This window comes from Panthera leo, chromosome D1 (assembly GCF_018350215.1).
Source record: "Panthera leo isolate Ple1 chromosome D1, P.leo_Ple1_pat1.1, whole genome shotgun sequence".
NCBI lineage: Eukaryota > Metazoa > Chordata > Mammalia > Carnivora > Felidae > Panthera > Panthera leo.
In genome coordinates this window covers 84,677,064-84,691,433 of record NC_056688.1, presented here as the reverse complement: position 1 = coordinate 84,691,433, position 14,370 = coordinate 84,677,064, and the positions used below count along the sequence as shown (strand labels likewise).

The following is a 14,370-nucleotide window of genomic DNA, read 5'->3' as shown; positions in this document are numbered from 1 at the left end:
GACATTTTCTTACAAGTTGGTTCCCATGTGGTATTTGTTAGTCACAGCTAATTATTAAGTCCTTGGCTGAGGCAATAGACATTGTTCCCCTGGATTCCTCCCTCCTCCTTTCCCCCCCGCACCCTCCATTGCTACAGAACAAAACCCATTGTGGGGCTCGGGAGGTCGACTGTGCACATATTTTCCAGTGAACCCCTGATGGGCTCACTGCTGGGGTTTCATGTTTCAGGTTGAAACTCAACTGGATAAAGCATTATTCATTGATGCTGACACATTTGGTCTCTGCTCTGTGCAGTTACTTCTTCCACACTGGACTCGGTCCCTTACAGGCAATTTAGGTAATTCATTGAGAGCAATTCACGGCATTTATTTAGAACATTGATAGTCTGCACAGACTTATAGAATGTTAGGATTTCTTGATCATAGAAGGACCATCAAGTGCTGGGTTTTGCCGGCTTTGCTCAGAAGCGCAGGCCAGAAAGGAGGAGCAGACTAAATGAGTGAGTAGGTTCGCAGCCCCTTCTTACCAGCCCTTCAGCAAGAGCACCCCTTCATGTCCCTGCTTTGGGTGTGGGGCTTCTGCATATGATTTCTGCAACCTACAAGCAATCCTGAAACCCAGTCATCAAGTCCATGCACTCATTCATTTTTCAGATGAGGAAAGGAGCCCACTGAGGGGCCTTCTCTTACCGAAGGTTCATGTGAGTTTGTAAATTCATGCCAGAATGAGTATTAGCACACAGGTCTCTTCTGTATGCCCATTTATTACGCCATGCTGGAATAATTCTGGAACCCATCACTGGGCTGCTTTTTACCATTGCCTGGCCACTGTCTTGTGGAAAAGGCCTTATCTGGAGGACCTAAAGGAACAGAAACTTCCCAGAAAAGCCATAATAACATCTTGGAAGTCACACTGCATTTTTACTAAGAGCCACTTCAATCACACAATGCCCTGGCACCGGCTGAAGTTGTACAGTGCTCAGCCTAAGAGACTGAACGGAGCAGCCCTGTTTTTACTTCACAAGTGTGTGAGCCAAAACCAAAACTGGGCTAGAAGGTTTTAGTTCAGCACTGTGCAGGCAAAAGCAGAGGCTTTGGAGCCAGAAGATCCGGGTTTGAATTTGCACTCCACTACTTACCAATCCTGGGAATATTGACAAGTTACTTGATATCACTGATCTTCAGCCTTTTTGTCTAAAAATAGAGTTGGCAGTACTCAAGGACTGTTAATAATAATTCAAGGATTGTTATGAGGAATTAAATTTAATAGTCTGTGTAAAACCTCTATATAAAGCATATCAGAGACTTGATAAATGTTCCTTTTCTTATAATTTAAGTTCTGTCTCACACTCTCATACACATACATACAGGTTTGAGTCAAAATAAATGCCAGATATTTTTAAAGTTTGCCCTTAACTTGGAAACTTCTGGATTTTGTCACAAGCTTAACATTAAAGTTTACATTAACATGAAATTTGGAGTGTCTGTACACAATGGGCTTGTCTTACTCTTTCGCAAAGCACTTAAAAAACGGAGCACTTCCTGGGGCAATAGGACTATAGGTTTCCCAAGAAGACTCTGTGAGAGAAGCTCAGAAAGACTGGAAAATAAAGTCTTGTTTCTTTGACTCTGGAAGCCCCTGGGATGACCTGGGGGTCCAGAGGCTGACTGCCTTCAGACAGACTCTGGCAGCGAAATCAGAACCCCTCACTGTACCAACTACTTGGGTGTGCTTGGGACTCTTTCAAGCCTTCTTTATTTGCCATTCAGACAGGAACCATAGGCCCAGAAGCTTGTTTTCAAAACCTAGGAAAACAGATGTTTTTGCTTATTTTTCTCTCTCTCATGCCAAAATGCTCACTGAGTTTTCACTGGGTTCTGAACTTGTCTTTTTTTTTTTCTTTTACTTTTAAGACAAATCTTGGAAAGAGGTCATTGTGAAATGAAGGGAAAGAATGGGCATTTCAGCTCTATTTCAGATTCTAATGAAAATGCTTAAGAACCTGAAGACAGGAAGTCCTAGAAGACAAATGTAAGCAAGATTGACTAATTGAGCCCTAAAAGGTTCTACCTGCTGCTTCCCTCAGGCCTGTGGTACCTGGTGCCTCCCCAGCAGCCTGGGATAAGAAAGCCAGCACTTCCTAATCCTCCGAAGAAACCAAAAGCATAGCATCTAGCTGAGCTACAAGGCAGTGTGGCTGCTGAGGGCTGTGTTGATTTTTTTTTTAAGTTTTTTTTTTATTTATTTTGAAAGAGAGAGAGACAGAGCAGGGGAAGAGCAGAGAGAGAGGAAGAGAGAGAGAATCCCAAGCAGGCTCTGCACGGTCAGCTCAGAGCCTGATGTAAGACTCGAACCCACAAACCATGAGATCATGACCCGAGCCAAAATTAAGATGCGGATGCTTAACTGACTGGGCCACCCAGGCACCCCAGGGCTGTGTTGATTGAACACGTGCTGTGCTCTAGGTGAGGCCCAGGGCCAGTCACAGGTCCTGAAGTTTACAGCTCAGACATTTTAGGTACTGTATTAGTTTCCTATTGGCTGCTGTAACAAATTACCACAAGTTTAGTGACTTATAACACCTGTTTACCATGTTGCAATCTGTTGGTCAGAAGTCTGACATGGATTTCACTAGGCTAAAATCCAGATGTCAACCGGAAAGTGTCTTTCCTGGAGGCTCTATGGGAGAATTCCTTTTCTTTCTTTACCTTTTCCAGCTTCTGGAGGTTGCCCACATCTCCTGGCTTGTGTTGTTCCTCCTTCATGTCCAAAGCCACCAACAGCACTTTGGGTTTTTCTTAGGTTACATCACTCCATTCTCCTCTTCTGCCTCCCTCCTCTGCTTTTGGCGATGCAGGTGATTACATCGCGCCCCCCCCCCAGATAATCCAGGGTAATCTTCTTATTTTAAGGTCAGCTGATTAGCTCCTGAACTCCATCAGTATCCTTGATTCCCCTTTACCATGCAAGGTAATATATTCACAGGTTCCAGGGGTCAGGACATGGACATCTCTGGGGTCGGTTCAAGGGTGGGGGTGGACAGTGTTACCTGCAGTAAGTACATAGGTCGTTTTTACACTAAACACAATAATTGTTTGAATTAGGACTCTTTCGATTGCAGAAACAGAACCTGACTCAAGTTAATAAAAAGGAAAATATTTTATTAGCTTATATAGTTGAAAGGAAAAATGTGATTGGCTTCAGGCACAACTGGATCCGTATGTCCAAAAGGTCATCAGGGTACTCTTGTTTCTTTGCTTGGCGTGTGTGTGTGTGTGTGTGTGTGTGTGTGTGTGTGTATGTATGATGATGATGATGATTTGATTCTCAAGCCCGGGCTGTCTGCATGGTAACTAAGACAAAGCTTCCAGGCAATTCCAGGCCTACACAGTTCTCAAGACCCAGGATCCCAGAGAGGAACCCATGACCTCTTTTTAGGTAGTACCAGAAAAAGCCTGAGGATGACTCCCAGCTTGGGTCACATGTGCATCCCTAGACTAGTCACTGGTCAGGGAGATCCTAGAACAGGGTTGGGTCAGCCTTTGCAGAGCACATGAACTAAGAGGTGGAGGGAGAGGTTCTCCAAAAAATTTCAGGCACTGTTATGAAAAGAAAGGTGAAAGAGCTAGGCAGGCAAAAACCACTGATGTCCACTCCACCATCTCATTGCTGGATTTTAGAACCAAGTACTTGATTCCATGGTCAGAGCTCATTTGACTTCAGGCAACAAGACACTAAACTTGAAAGAATACAGAAGAGGCTCACCCAGGGCAAGTAGGAAGTTAGTTCAAGTCTACGGAAGAAGAGGAATTGTGCAGTCGTTAAGAGTATGGGTTTTGGAACCAGATTGTTTGGATTCATATCCAATTTATTGGTAGTGTTTACCTGTCCTCTCTGTGCCTCAGTTTCCTCATCTGTAAAATGGAGTTAGTTATAGTACCTACCTCCTGAACTTATTGTGAAATTTAAATGTGTTAATACAAATAAAGTGTTTAGAATAATAGTACCTTGACAGAGAGTAAGCCCTCAACAATTAATAGCTTTAAAAGTTATTATTGTTACTATAAGTAAGCCCCTTAGGATGGCTTAGGAACTTGGAAGATAGTTGTAGGACCCAAGTCAGATACTTTCTTGGTTTCTCTTTTTCTAACTGGGGACACACAGTCTCTTACCTCTGGAACTTTCTTTCAAGCATCTCAGTGAGAACTCAGGTTTCTCACTTGTAAGGCAGATTTTCACATGGTTTTCGGTTGCCCTCTCCACTCTGTCCTTGCCTGTACGTGCCCACCACCAAATGAATGCTGGGTCAGTGTTTCTGAGTTCCAAGTCTTGAGAGAATCTGATAGTCTGGCCCATGATTGGCTTTAAATAAGATTGAACTTCTTTTGATTTGCTGTCACTGACCAAGTTACCTTGGACACAGGGTCGCCTCTTTCAATAGGCACGAAAGGGGCAGCTTAAGTTGAAGAGGAAAGTTGAGCTTAGCCAGAAAATTGACCAACTTGTTTTTTACATGTATGTGCTAGCAAGTAGGAGTTTTCCTACAGAATGGGAAAGAGTCAGTTTCAACAAATAAAGGTTATATCTAGATGTTTGGGAATAGGACAGCACTGGGAACTGCTTTGTTCTGGTGTGATTTAGCCAGTAGTATGTGCAGAGTATGTAGAGGCATGTTCAGCTCCAATTAGACGTGCTCTCATTGAGGACAAAACCCCCATTCATTCACTTTTGCCTGCCTGAAGCATCAACCTCAGAAACTCATTCCTGGGAGGGTGGACTGCTTACCTTCCCTGTCAGGAGAGTGGATTCCAGAATGACCCTCAAACCTTCCTTTTGAGAACAGGAGGAAAAGGCCACGCTTGCTCTTTGTTCCCTGGATCCCCTGTCACCTGTCAGAGCCCCGAACGTTTTCAGCTTTCTCAGTCCAGGATTTCAAAACATCTCCATGTACGGAGGTACATGCTCTGCCTTCAGAGCCCTTGTCCTTTTCTCCAAGGACTTCTGTAAGAATCCTTCCAGCAAAGCAGTTTTGCAGTGATGGGGAGGAAGGGGTACTGATGGAATTTCTTACAGGAAGGGTAGAAATGCTTTGGATCCAAGCTAGGCATCTTAGGAAGCATGGAGATTTGGGGGAGAAGACAAAACATTGTTAAGATTTTGATAGAGGTCAGCTGGGTAGAGTCTCCACTGTAAAGACTCTTGTGCCCCTTTCTGGTTGAACAATTCGCAGGCTCCACACTTGCTTTCAAATGCGTTGGTTTTGAAGCAGTCAACAAAAAAGCATCCTGCTGCCAGGGCCAATCATCAAAAAGAGACAAGAGAGCGATGCAAACCGTGGGGGAATGTGCGAGAGAGAAATATTGTAGAGCAGAAACGTGGCTCCACTGGCCTGATACCGTGTGCATTATCTCCCCCAAAGGACCCCGTGGTTTAATGGATGGGGCTTTAACCTGCCCAGAGGTCAGTCTCTGCTGGACAAGTGGAACCTCATCCCTGAGGGCATCGACATACTCATGACACACGGACCTCCTCTAGGTAAGTGAAGCAAATGTTGTCCTTTTGTCATAATAGATGTCTTTTTCCCCAAGCATAATAAACAATGCTTCAGGGATATAATCATTTCCTTCAAAAAATAAAAAGTGAATACAAAAAGAAAAGCCAATGTCTTTAAAGAAACCGGTATGATAATTAAACTCAGCAGTTCTGCTAGGCTTACAGGTGTTTTTGAAATTAAATTTTTTTTTAATTTAGTTGAGTCAGGGAAAATCAAATCAGTATGGAGCACCACAGTCTTTGGAGCTCGATCATTTATTTTAAGAACTGTATTCACTTTGGAGTAAGGGAAGTGGAGACTGGAGGGAAGAAGGCACAGACCTCTCAATTGCAGGGCTTTTGAATGGCAACGAAATAATGGAAACTTTTGTTTAAAGTAGCTCATTATCTTTTCCCATGTAATAGTGGGACCTGGGAAATCTTTAAAGTTAAACATTTGAGCTGATTATATAAGCAAAGAATCCTTTAAAAAAAAAAAACTAAGGTGTTAAGTAAGGACTTACATTGAAAGTTACTTAAAGATACTCATCCTACAGAATCCTTGAACCTACAGAATCCTCAAACCTACATCCAGGTTTAGATTGCCAGCATGCTTCAAAGCTACCTTTAGTTACGCAGGTTATGGGCCAGAATATGATTTTTTGACTTTTATAATTCTCTTTTAATTATTCATGAACTTGTTATCTCCTTGGCTTAGCCACAGAACATTGTCAAACAGGACTATCACCTGGATCCCCATTCAACAAAGGTGTAACTCTGGAAATTCAGATGCTTCACTTATAGTAGGAGAGCTTTTCTTTTCTTTCTTTTTCTTTCTTTCTTTCTTTCTTTCTTTCTTTTAGATTGCAGTAAAAAACATATAAGATGAAATCTACACTCTTAATAAATGTTCAAATGCATAATGCTAGCAAAGGTTGGTTTAGAGAAAGGAAGAAAACCCTTGTTACAAAATAAATTATTTTCAGTCTTTCCCTGTGGTTTGAGGTTGTGGTCCATATGACTTCCCTCCTCTGTCAACCTGAAAAATAAAAAATCTAACACACATCCCCTACTGTGAATTTAATCTTTGTAGATATTGTTTCCTCCAGCCCACTTAGGGCTGCTTTCCATCCCTTCCAAGGAAAGTGAGTGCTCTGTGTTTCACATAGAAATAGCAGAAGGGAGGGCCAAGGCGTGAGTCATGGTGGCACATTTTAATGATGTGGAGAAGCAAGAGAAGAGAAGCAGGTTGTGTTGTAGACAGGGGAATTGTCCAGATTTGCACAGGATCTAGCCGTTCCTGACTTTTTCAGTATTTCAGAATCACCATCCCCATGCCTTTTTCCCCCTATTCCATCCCATCCCAACCCATGTTTTAAAAGATCACACTTCCAACAACATTTATCATCATAATGAATTAAGCTCCCTATTTTGCAGCCATTAGAGACTAAATCCTGAATTGCTAGCTAAATATTCTGATCAGCCCTGAGTTACCCAGTGAGACCCTACAGAGAGAGCATCTCAGCCAACTCGGTCCTTTCCCTGAGCAGGCTATTCCATGCAGACATGATTCTCCTCAGGCTGTTTATTGTAAACAGGACTTGGATATCCTCAGCACAGACAGCTTTACATGACTGAAGTATTATTTGGAATATAACTTTGAGCAGAACACTTGATTCGCAGACTCATCAGGCCATTAATGTCGGTACAGAAGCAAGTGGTGGTAGTCCTAAGTCTGCATTCTAGCCTCCAAAGAATTGAGACATCCCAGAAACTTTGAATACTACTTTACTTGTAGTAAATATGGAGTAATCCAGAGAGTGGTTGTGCATGTAGCAAAGTAAGTTCTACCTCAAGGAGTTCCACAATAAAAGGTCAGGTGAGGTTTTCATAAGGTAAAGTTGAACCTTAATCAAAGTATGTTATTGGGATTCTTGTGAAAATGCTGGTTTGGGGTGGGGATGGAGAGGGGCCTTTAATTCTTTCCTGTTGAGTAGCAATCTCACCGTGAGACTTTACTATCATGGTATAAGCAGGATGCCTTCTCAGGTTGATTGTATATGAAATGAGATAATTTCTTCCTTCAAGGAAAACCCATCCATGATAGAATATGCCCATCACTGTGGATTAAGGATTTTTTTCCCCTAACAAACAGAATTTTGAATCAAACCTCCGGTTGAATTTTTATAGGGCCCCGTTTTCATCTGATGTTCTTACCAGACTCTCTAGCCACTCCCCACACCCCAGTTAACATGTCTTTACAGAAATGCTCTGTCTTCATTGCTGCAGTTCCGTCAAACAAAGTGGAATAAGCTTATCAGTCCGTTTCTGCCTGATCATTTCTGAATAGTAGAAATCACCAACAGAGCTGTGGTATGGATTCCCACTGATGATGATTTAGCCATTAGTCCAACCTGCCTTCTTTACACCCATCCTGCTCAGGCAAATGGGGTCTATTTCTGGCCATAATCATCCAGATACCTGACTTTTGTTATAATTAATGTCAGTTTTTATGGATTCTCTACATTAAACATGGAAGTAAGTGGCTTTTACTTTAAATTTTTTTTTTCAACGTTTTTTATTTTATTTTTGGGACAGAGAGAGACAGAGCATGAACGGGGGAGGGGCAGAGAGAGAGGGAGACACAGAATTGGAAACAGGCTCCAGGCTCTGAGCCATCAGCCCAGAGCCTGACGCGGGGCTCGAACTCACGGACCGTGAGATCGTGACCTGGCTGAAGTCGGACGCTTAACCGACTGCGCCACCCAGGCGCCCCAGTGGCTTTTACTTTAAAGGTAGTCAGTTAGCCCCAGCTGACTGGATGCCACCATGTGGTCACATTGCTGCCTATTCCCAGAGAGGAGACTGGAGGAGGAACTTGCCATTTCCAGGCTTTGGTCATCAAGAACTACCAAGGGTTAAAGTTGATGTACCTGAGGAGAGCAAGGTATCTTGTGGCCAGTTTACAGACAGTCCCTACCAGCCTGTCTTTTTTGAGCCATCTTAGAGGTAAACTGCTATAAGAAAGACGTAATAAAAAAAAAAAGAGAGAAAAGTAACTGAATTGAGAAAGAAAGAGATATTGCAGGACTGCCGGGAATAAATGTCATTAGGCCCATGAAGATTTGAAACCAGGGCTGCATAAATCAAATCCCTTACAGAAAGAAAAAAAAAATGTTAATTAACAGGAAGAAAAAAATGGAAACCAAAAAAAAATTTCAAGAACCTAAAGAAGACAAAGTGACAAGTGAAAAGTTCCTTAAAAGCCATTGTGAGCTTTAATGGAGAGGCTAGGATTACAGATAATGTAATAAACCTTCTGTGAGTTATGGCTTCCTGAAAGTCTAAATGAAACCTTACCTGAAGAAGGAAAATTAAGAGTATTGATTGCATTTTGCCCTTAGGTTTTCGAGACTGGGTTCCAAAGGAGCTTCAAAGAGTCGGCTGTGTGGAGCTTTTAAACACAGTCCAGAGGCGAGTCCGGCCCAAGCTCCATGTATTTGGTGGAATCCATGAAGGTAAGACCAGCAGAAAGGCATTCACAAGGTCTTGTATCATTATTCATGATCTCATTCCAGAATGGGGACCTTGGGTACAGTTGGAATGACTGGAATAGTGTTGTCAAACTCTTTTTACCAGTGGCAGAACCTTTTGTAATATCAATTGTTAGGGGAAATACCTGCATGTAAAGCTGATAAATATTTTATATGGAGATTCTCTCTTTTAAGCAGAGTGGAGAGAAAGAAGTAGGTCTGGTTCACCTTAGGGAAAACCCAGCAACCCCAACCCCACCCCCACACCCCAAGGCAACTTCTGGAATCTCAGGGCTCTGATGAGGAATGTTTGCTAACCACCACTGTAGAACAGCCCTGAGGTAAAAAAAGGACAAATTCTTTCTTTAAGACATTTAGAAGAAATGGCCTGGATATTAGACTAAACAACTTCCAATGCCTCTTTCTACCTGTAAATATTGTGTTTCATATGGAATACACACAGGACCCAGGAAGACAAGACTTTCTTTGAAAAATAACTTTGGACACACAGTGAAAGTTATAGAACAGAAATGGCAGGAACCTGCAGATTTGCAGGTAGTCACTTCCTTATGAACCTCCAAAAACCATTTCAGACTTCTCAGAAATCATCAGCGCTATTAGGTCAGGCTGAGGCTAAAGGGAATAATTAAATCTCCCCCAACTGGAAACTGGTCCAGTTGCCTCTTTCTGCCTTTCAAGGTAGGGTGGAGTTAAGTTCACAGAATCCAAAAGCCTCCCAGGAAACTTTAGGGCTCTAGGTTTCGTCTGTCCTTCCTTTTTAAAACCTAGGGTCTTTAGACAGACACAAAGCTGTCTTTCAGCAGGCGTTAGATTTTTCTTGGCCGCCCCAGTATCTCCCGGTTTCACGGGTTTGTGTGCAGTGGTGCGTTTACATAGGCAGCCTCCATATTTTCTCCAGCTCCTGCTTACAGCTTGTACTCTGGAGTTCTTTATGAATCTGCAGGTGAGTTGTTGAGGCCTACGTGTCTGATGAAGCAAGAAAACCAAGTTTGCTTTTCAAAGCCCACAAATCCATTGGCTTCCAGGTTAGGCATTAGAGGCATACGTATTGAAAATCATCCTCCTAATGCCAGAGAAAATTCAGCTTGCCCCAAGTGCAGGCACCAGCTGAGTGCATGGAATGCGGGGTGCAGCTCCGCAGGAGTAGACATCATCCTACCCTGACTTGGAGCCGTAGTCCCCGAAAAGGAGGGCATTTCTTTAAGGCGTGATACCGGATTGGTGGGGGAGAATGGGTGGGAGCTCATGTCTAAACAGCAGTTCTGGGGGACGGTTATCAGGCTTGAACACCTACAGCATACCTCTGAGTTTGCATTTCATCCGGTTTTTTTAAATCATTAATTAACTTTAAACTAGCCAGACTATTGGGGAATTCCACTGAAGCCCCAAAATAATAAACTTGCTTAAAAGGGAGGAGATCATATTCAAATAAACTTGTCTCACTTTTATTCACTTAAGACAGCTGAAGAGGGCAGAGAGAGGGCAAATACCAACCTCTTGATGGAGAGAGATAACAAGACTTTATGACCCCAGAACTAAACAGTGCACATTTTAAATGCCTCTTTTCTTTTCTTAAGAGATTTTTCCATTGACCCTCATTAAGCTCTCCACAGGCTTACTTGGAGAAATTTTAGCAAATGGAAAGGAAAAAAAAAAAAAAGAAAGAAAGAAAGAAAGAAAAACCTGTTGTTTCTGTAAGTCCTGATAATTTTTCACGGACATATTTTTCTATGCCATAAGAGCCTGATACCAACACAGAATTACAAACTTAATTGTAGAGGTTCTCAGGTAGATATAGGGTATCCAGGGATATGTGCTAACTTGCAAACATGCTAAAAATTTCAACGAATTAAAAATTATCAAACTGGAAGGGAGCCCTGGGTGGCTCAGTCAGTTAAGCGTCTGACTCTTGATTTCAGGTCAGGTCATTGTCTCATGGCTCATGAGTTCAAGCCCCACATTGGGCTCTGCGCTGACAGTGTGAGCCTGCTTAGGATTCTCTCTTTCCCCTCTCTGTCTCTGCCCCTCTTCTGCTCTCTAAATAAACAAATAAATAATAAACATTTAAGAAAATTATGAAAGAAGCATACATACCAAAGACCCAGAAAAACTTTCTTAACTTTCTTCCAGTAGGTTGCAAGAGATTTATATTCTGCATGTGGGAAGTGTTTTGGCTTGATCCAGTGCCCAGGTGAGCTTAGGAAACAGGGTCTTATGGTGATGTCTCTGCAAATCACTCGGGTGTTCGGTTATTTGACTTTTTTGAGTGAAATGGAATCAAAGCCACACAATTCGAGTAAGTTAAGATCAGTTATCTCCTAGATAAGGAAGCTGAGCATCCACCCTCCTGGATCCCAGTGCAGTGCTCTCCCCCACGCACCCCCCCGACCTGTCCCAAAGCCCATTTGGGATTTGGATGCCTGTGCCCTGAGGAGTCGCTTATGTTACTCATTCTGTTCCCTAGAACTCAATAATTAATGCAGGGCTTTGAAATGAAAATCATATTTTAAAAAGAGGGGAAGAAATGTTTTTTCTTTATTCTCACTAGTAACGAAATCACAGTCTTTCCCTGACAAATCTAGTGCTTAAATAAGAAAAAAAGAATCACTTTTCTTTGAAGTAGAGGATTCTCCCTTTAAAGAAAACAGAATGTAATTGGAAGGCAGCTTCTGAAAGCTGTTATCATCTGGGGAGGCTTCATTGAATCTCATCTCACTGCCCACTGGCAAAGATTTTTTCAGTTTTCCTTGCTTGACAGCTCACCACTGAGTCACTGTCATTTGTATATATTACAGTAAGCATGACACTCTGTCTCCACAGGTTACGGCATTATGACCGACGGTTATACAACGTACATCAATGCCTCAACGTGTACAGTCAGCTTTCAACCGACCAACCCTCCAATTATATTTGACCTTCCAAACCCACAGGGTTCCTGAAGCTCTAAAAAGCCCAATTGGAATGTGAGGGAAGGTCTATAAACTGTCATTTTTCTAATTATAAACTTACATTCTCTTACTTGTTTATTTCCAAATCCTGTGAGTTCTTTTTGTAAATTACTGGAACACAAATGACTCTAGAGGTTGTGCTTCTTTATTTTTTTTTAAATGGGGCGTCCATTCGAAATGAAAGGAGCATTGTGAATTTGTAAAATGACTTCCGTTTTCTCAAAGGCCACGCCATTGTAAATTGTTAGTATTCGCCAAAGGACAGCCAAGCTTTCTTTTTAAAAGGTGATGAAAGTCTTATTTTAATATGCTTTAAGCTGGAAGAAAAAGAAAAAAAAAAAGAAAAGAAAAAAGAAACAGGTAGGTAGTGTTTTAAAAACCACCCAGATTTGCACAACTGTTTAAGAGTATTGTTTGAAGTATTTTATTTTTTGGTGTTTTGTTATTGCTGTTGTTTTCTTGGTAATGCTTCTTTTTTGCAGACGTGGCCTGGATTTGTAACAATCTTTTCGGCAAAAGTAGGCGTGGAAAGACTTCTCTTCACACTCTCACTATAAAGAAAGCTGCATCCGGAGAAGAAAACGACCTTCGTTTAAAGGATGGCTTAGCTAGTGAGATCCATGTTGTGGTTATACAAGGTCTCATTGTTTGTTTGTTTTCTTTTAAATTATTTTAGCTTTAAAAATATGGAAATGGAATCTGTCAAGAGCAGGTATTTCACGCAGTTAAAAAAAATTGAGCGCGCAGACTCCTTTTCAGTATGGGTTTATATATATAAATATTTTTTGTGTATTATTACTAAGTTAGGAGTTTAATATTGCCAAGGACAGTACAACTGCAAAGCGATGCTTTATAGCAGGGCATCGCAAGTCCGAAGGGGCTGACACATTTTCTCAGAACTCAAGATCTCAAAGAACTTGAGTTAAATCTAGGTTACAGTTACAGGCGTGTACAGACTTATACATGGATGCAATGGAAGGTAACTAAAATAAGGCTTAGTTGTCCTTTATATTTAAATACCCTGAATTGTCTTCTTACTTCCTCTCCCTCCCCCCATTTTGCACTGTGTGTCGATGCAATCTTCGCTAGCACAAAATATTGTCGCTAATAGTCATTTCTGTTTTCCCATTGTAAATGCTGTTAAGCTTTATCCTATTTTATGTTACCTTGTTAATGAAATTTAGGAAAGCAGTTGTTTCTTTTAAATTTATTGTGATATTCTATATCTAGCGGCCTTTATATGCAAATAAAATTGCAAGATTTTTAAATCTGTCCTGTTTGGAGGATTGGCTAGGAGGATGGTGGTTTAATCCCCAGGTGGGGAAAGGGGGTGGATTTATTCATATGCAACATTAGTACTCCCTCTCAGGAGAATTAGAATAAGTGCTTTTTTTTTTCTGATTTTCAATAAGTCTTTTATTGCCCACCTTTCCCAGGCTGGCAGGTAGATCGATAAGGCACTCTGTCTACTCTTTCCTTCCATCGCACTGTCATCTACCTTGCCGTAGGTTTCAGAGAGTGAATATCTCGTCTTGGCCGTTGTAATTTCTATAGGAAGGGTCCCGGTGCAGTGGAGGCTGGAGATGCTATTGTGGATGTGTGGTAGTGAGAAGGTGAACCAGTGGGTAATAGAGTGGCCACTACACAGTCTCCCCAGGAGCAGTTACCATCGCCTCCTCACTGTTTTATTTATTTATTTATTTATTTATTTATTTATTTTTATTGACGTCCATCGCTAAAATGTTATGGTAGCCAGGAGGCCCCAGGCAGTGGTGGGGTGTGGAAAATAAAGTTATGTCTGTTTTATTTTCTCTGGAACAGCCATTGAAAAAAAGCGACATGATCTTGAATCTGCAGTGTATCCCAAAAGTCTATGTTCCAGTGCCCATCGGATTGTATTCTGACACATCTTCCTTCCCTCCTCCCATTGTGGACTCTTTGGTGTCATTGCTGAGAAGAATTTTTGATTTCAGTACCAGCAGGGTAGAGAGAGTGTTTTAGGCCAGAATTCCAGCTCAGATGCCCATGTAATCATCTGGGGCTATCATAGTTGGTAATATTTATTAAGTGTCTTAGATGCCACCCAGAGCCTGTGGTGGATGCTTTGGTCTGACCTCCCTTCCTGAGCAGAGGTGGTCCATGACCAGAGTAGCCATGATAGGCCAAAAGAGGTCAAAGGAGGTTAACTGTGAGAGGTTAACAGCCCTCCTCTGATCTGCTACATCAGTAGAAGAAGGTGTTGACTTTAGGGCACTCCCTAGGGAGCTGGAGTGAGAGGTGACTGAATGGAAATTTCATCTGGTTACCGAACAAGGAGCTAAGCTCAGACTTCTGG

General features: G+C 41.9%; 1 protein-coding gene across 3 annotated transcripts in view; it reads left to right on the top strand.

The window, feature by feature from the left end:
* MPPED2 (metallophosphoesterase domain containing 2) overlaps positions 1–12,091 on the top strand; it is a 174,458-nt gene extending 162,367 nt beyond the window's left edge. Inside the window, exons 5-8 of one of the 3 annotated variants that reach the window (XM_042906430.1) lie at positions 5,421–5,536; positions 8,938–9,051; positions 11,221–11,278; positions 11,908–12,091. In XM_042906430.1, the coding sequence (XP_042762364.1) occupies positions 5,421–5,536; positions 8,938–9,051; positions 11,221–11,278; positions 11,908–12,001 (382 nt within the window). In that variant the 3' untranslated portion in view covers positions 12,002–12,091. Of the gene's footprint in view, positions 1–5,420; positions 5,537–8,937; positions 9,052–11,217; positions 11,279–11,907 lie in introns of all 3 variants that reach the window. The other 2 variants (XM_042906429.1, XM_042906431.1) reach the window with 2 other exon arrangements.
* The last annotated feature ends 2,279 nt before the right edge of the window (positions 12,092–14,370 follow it).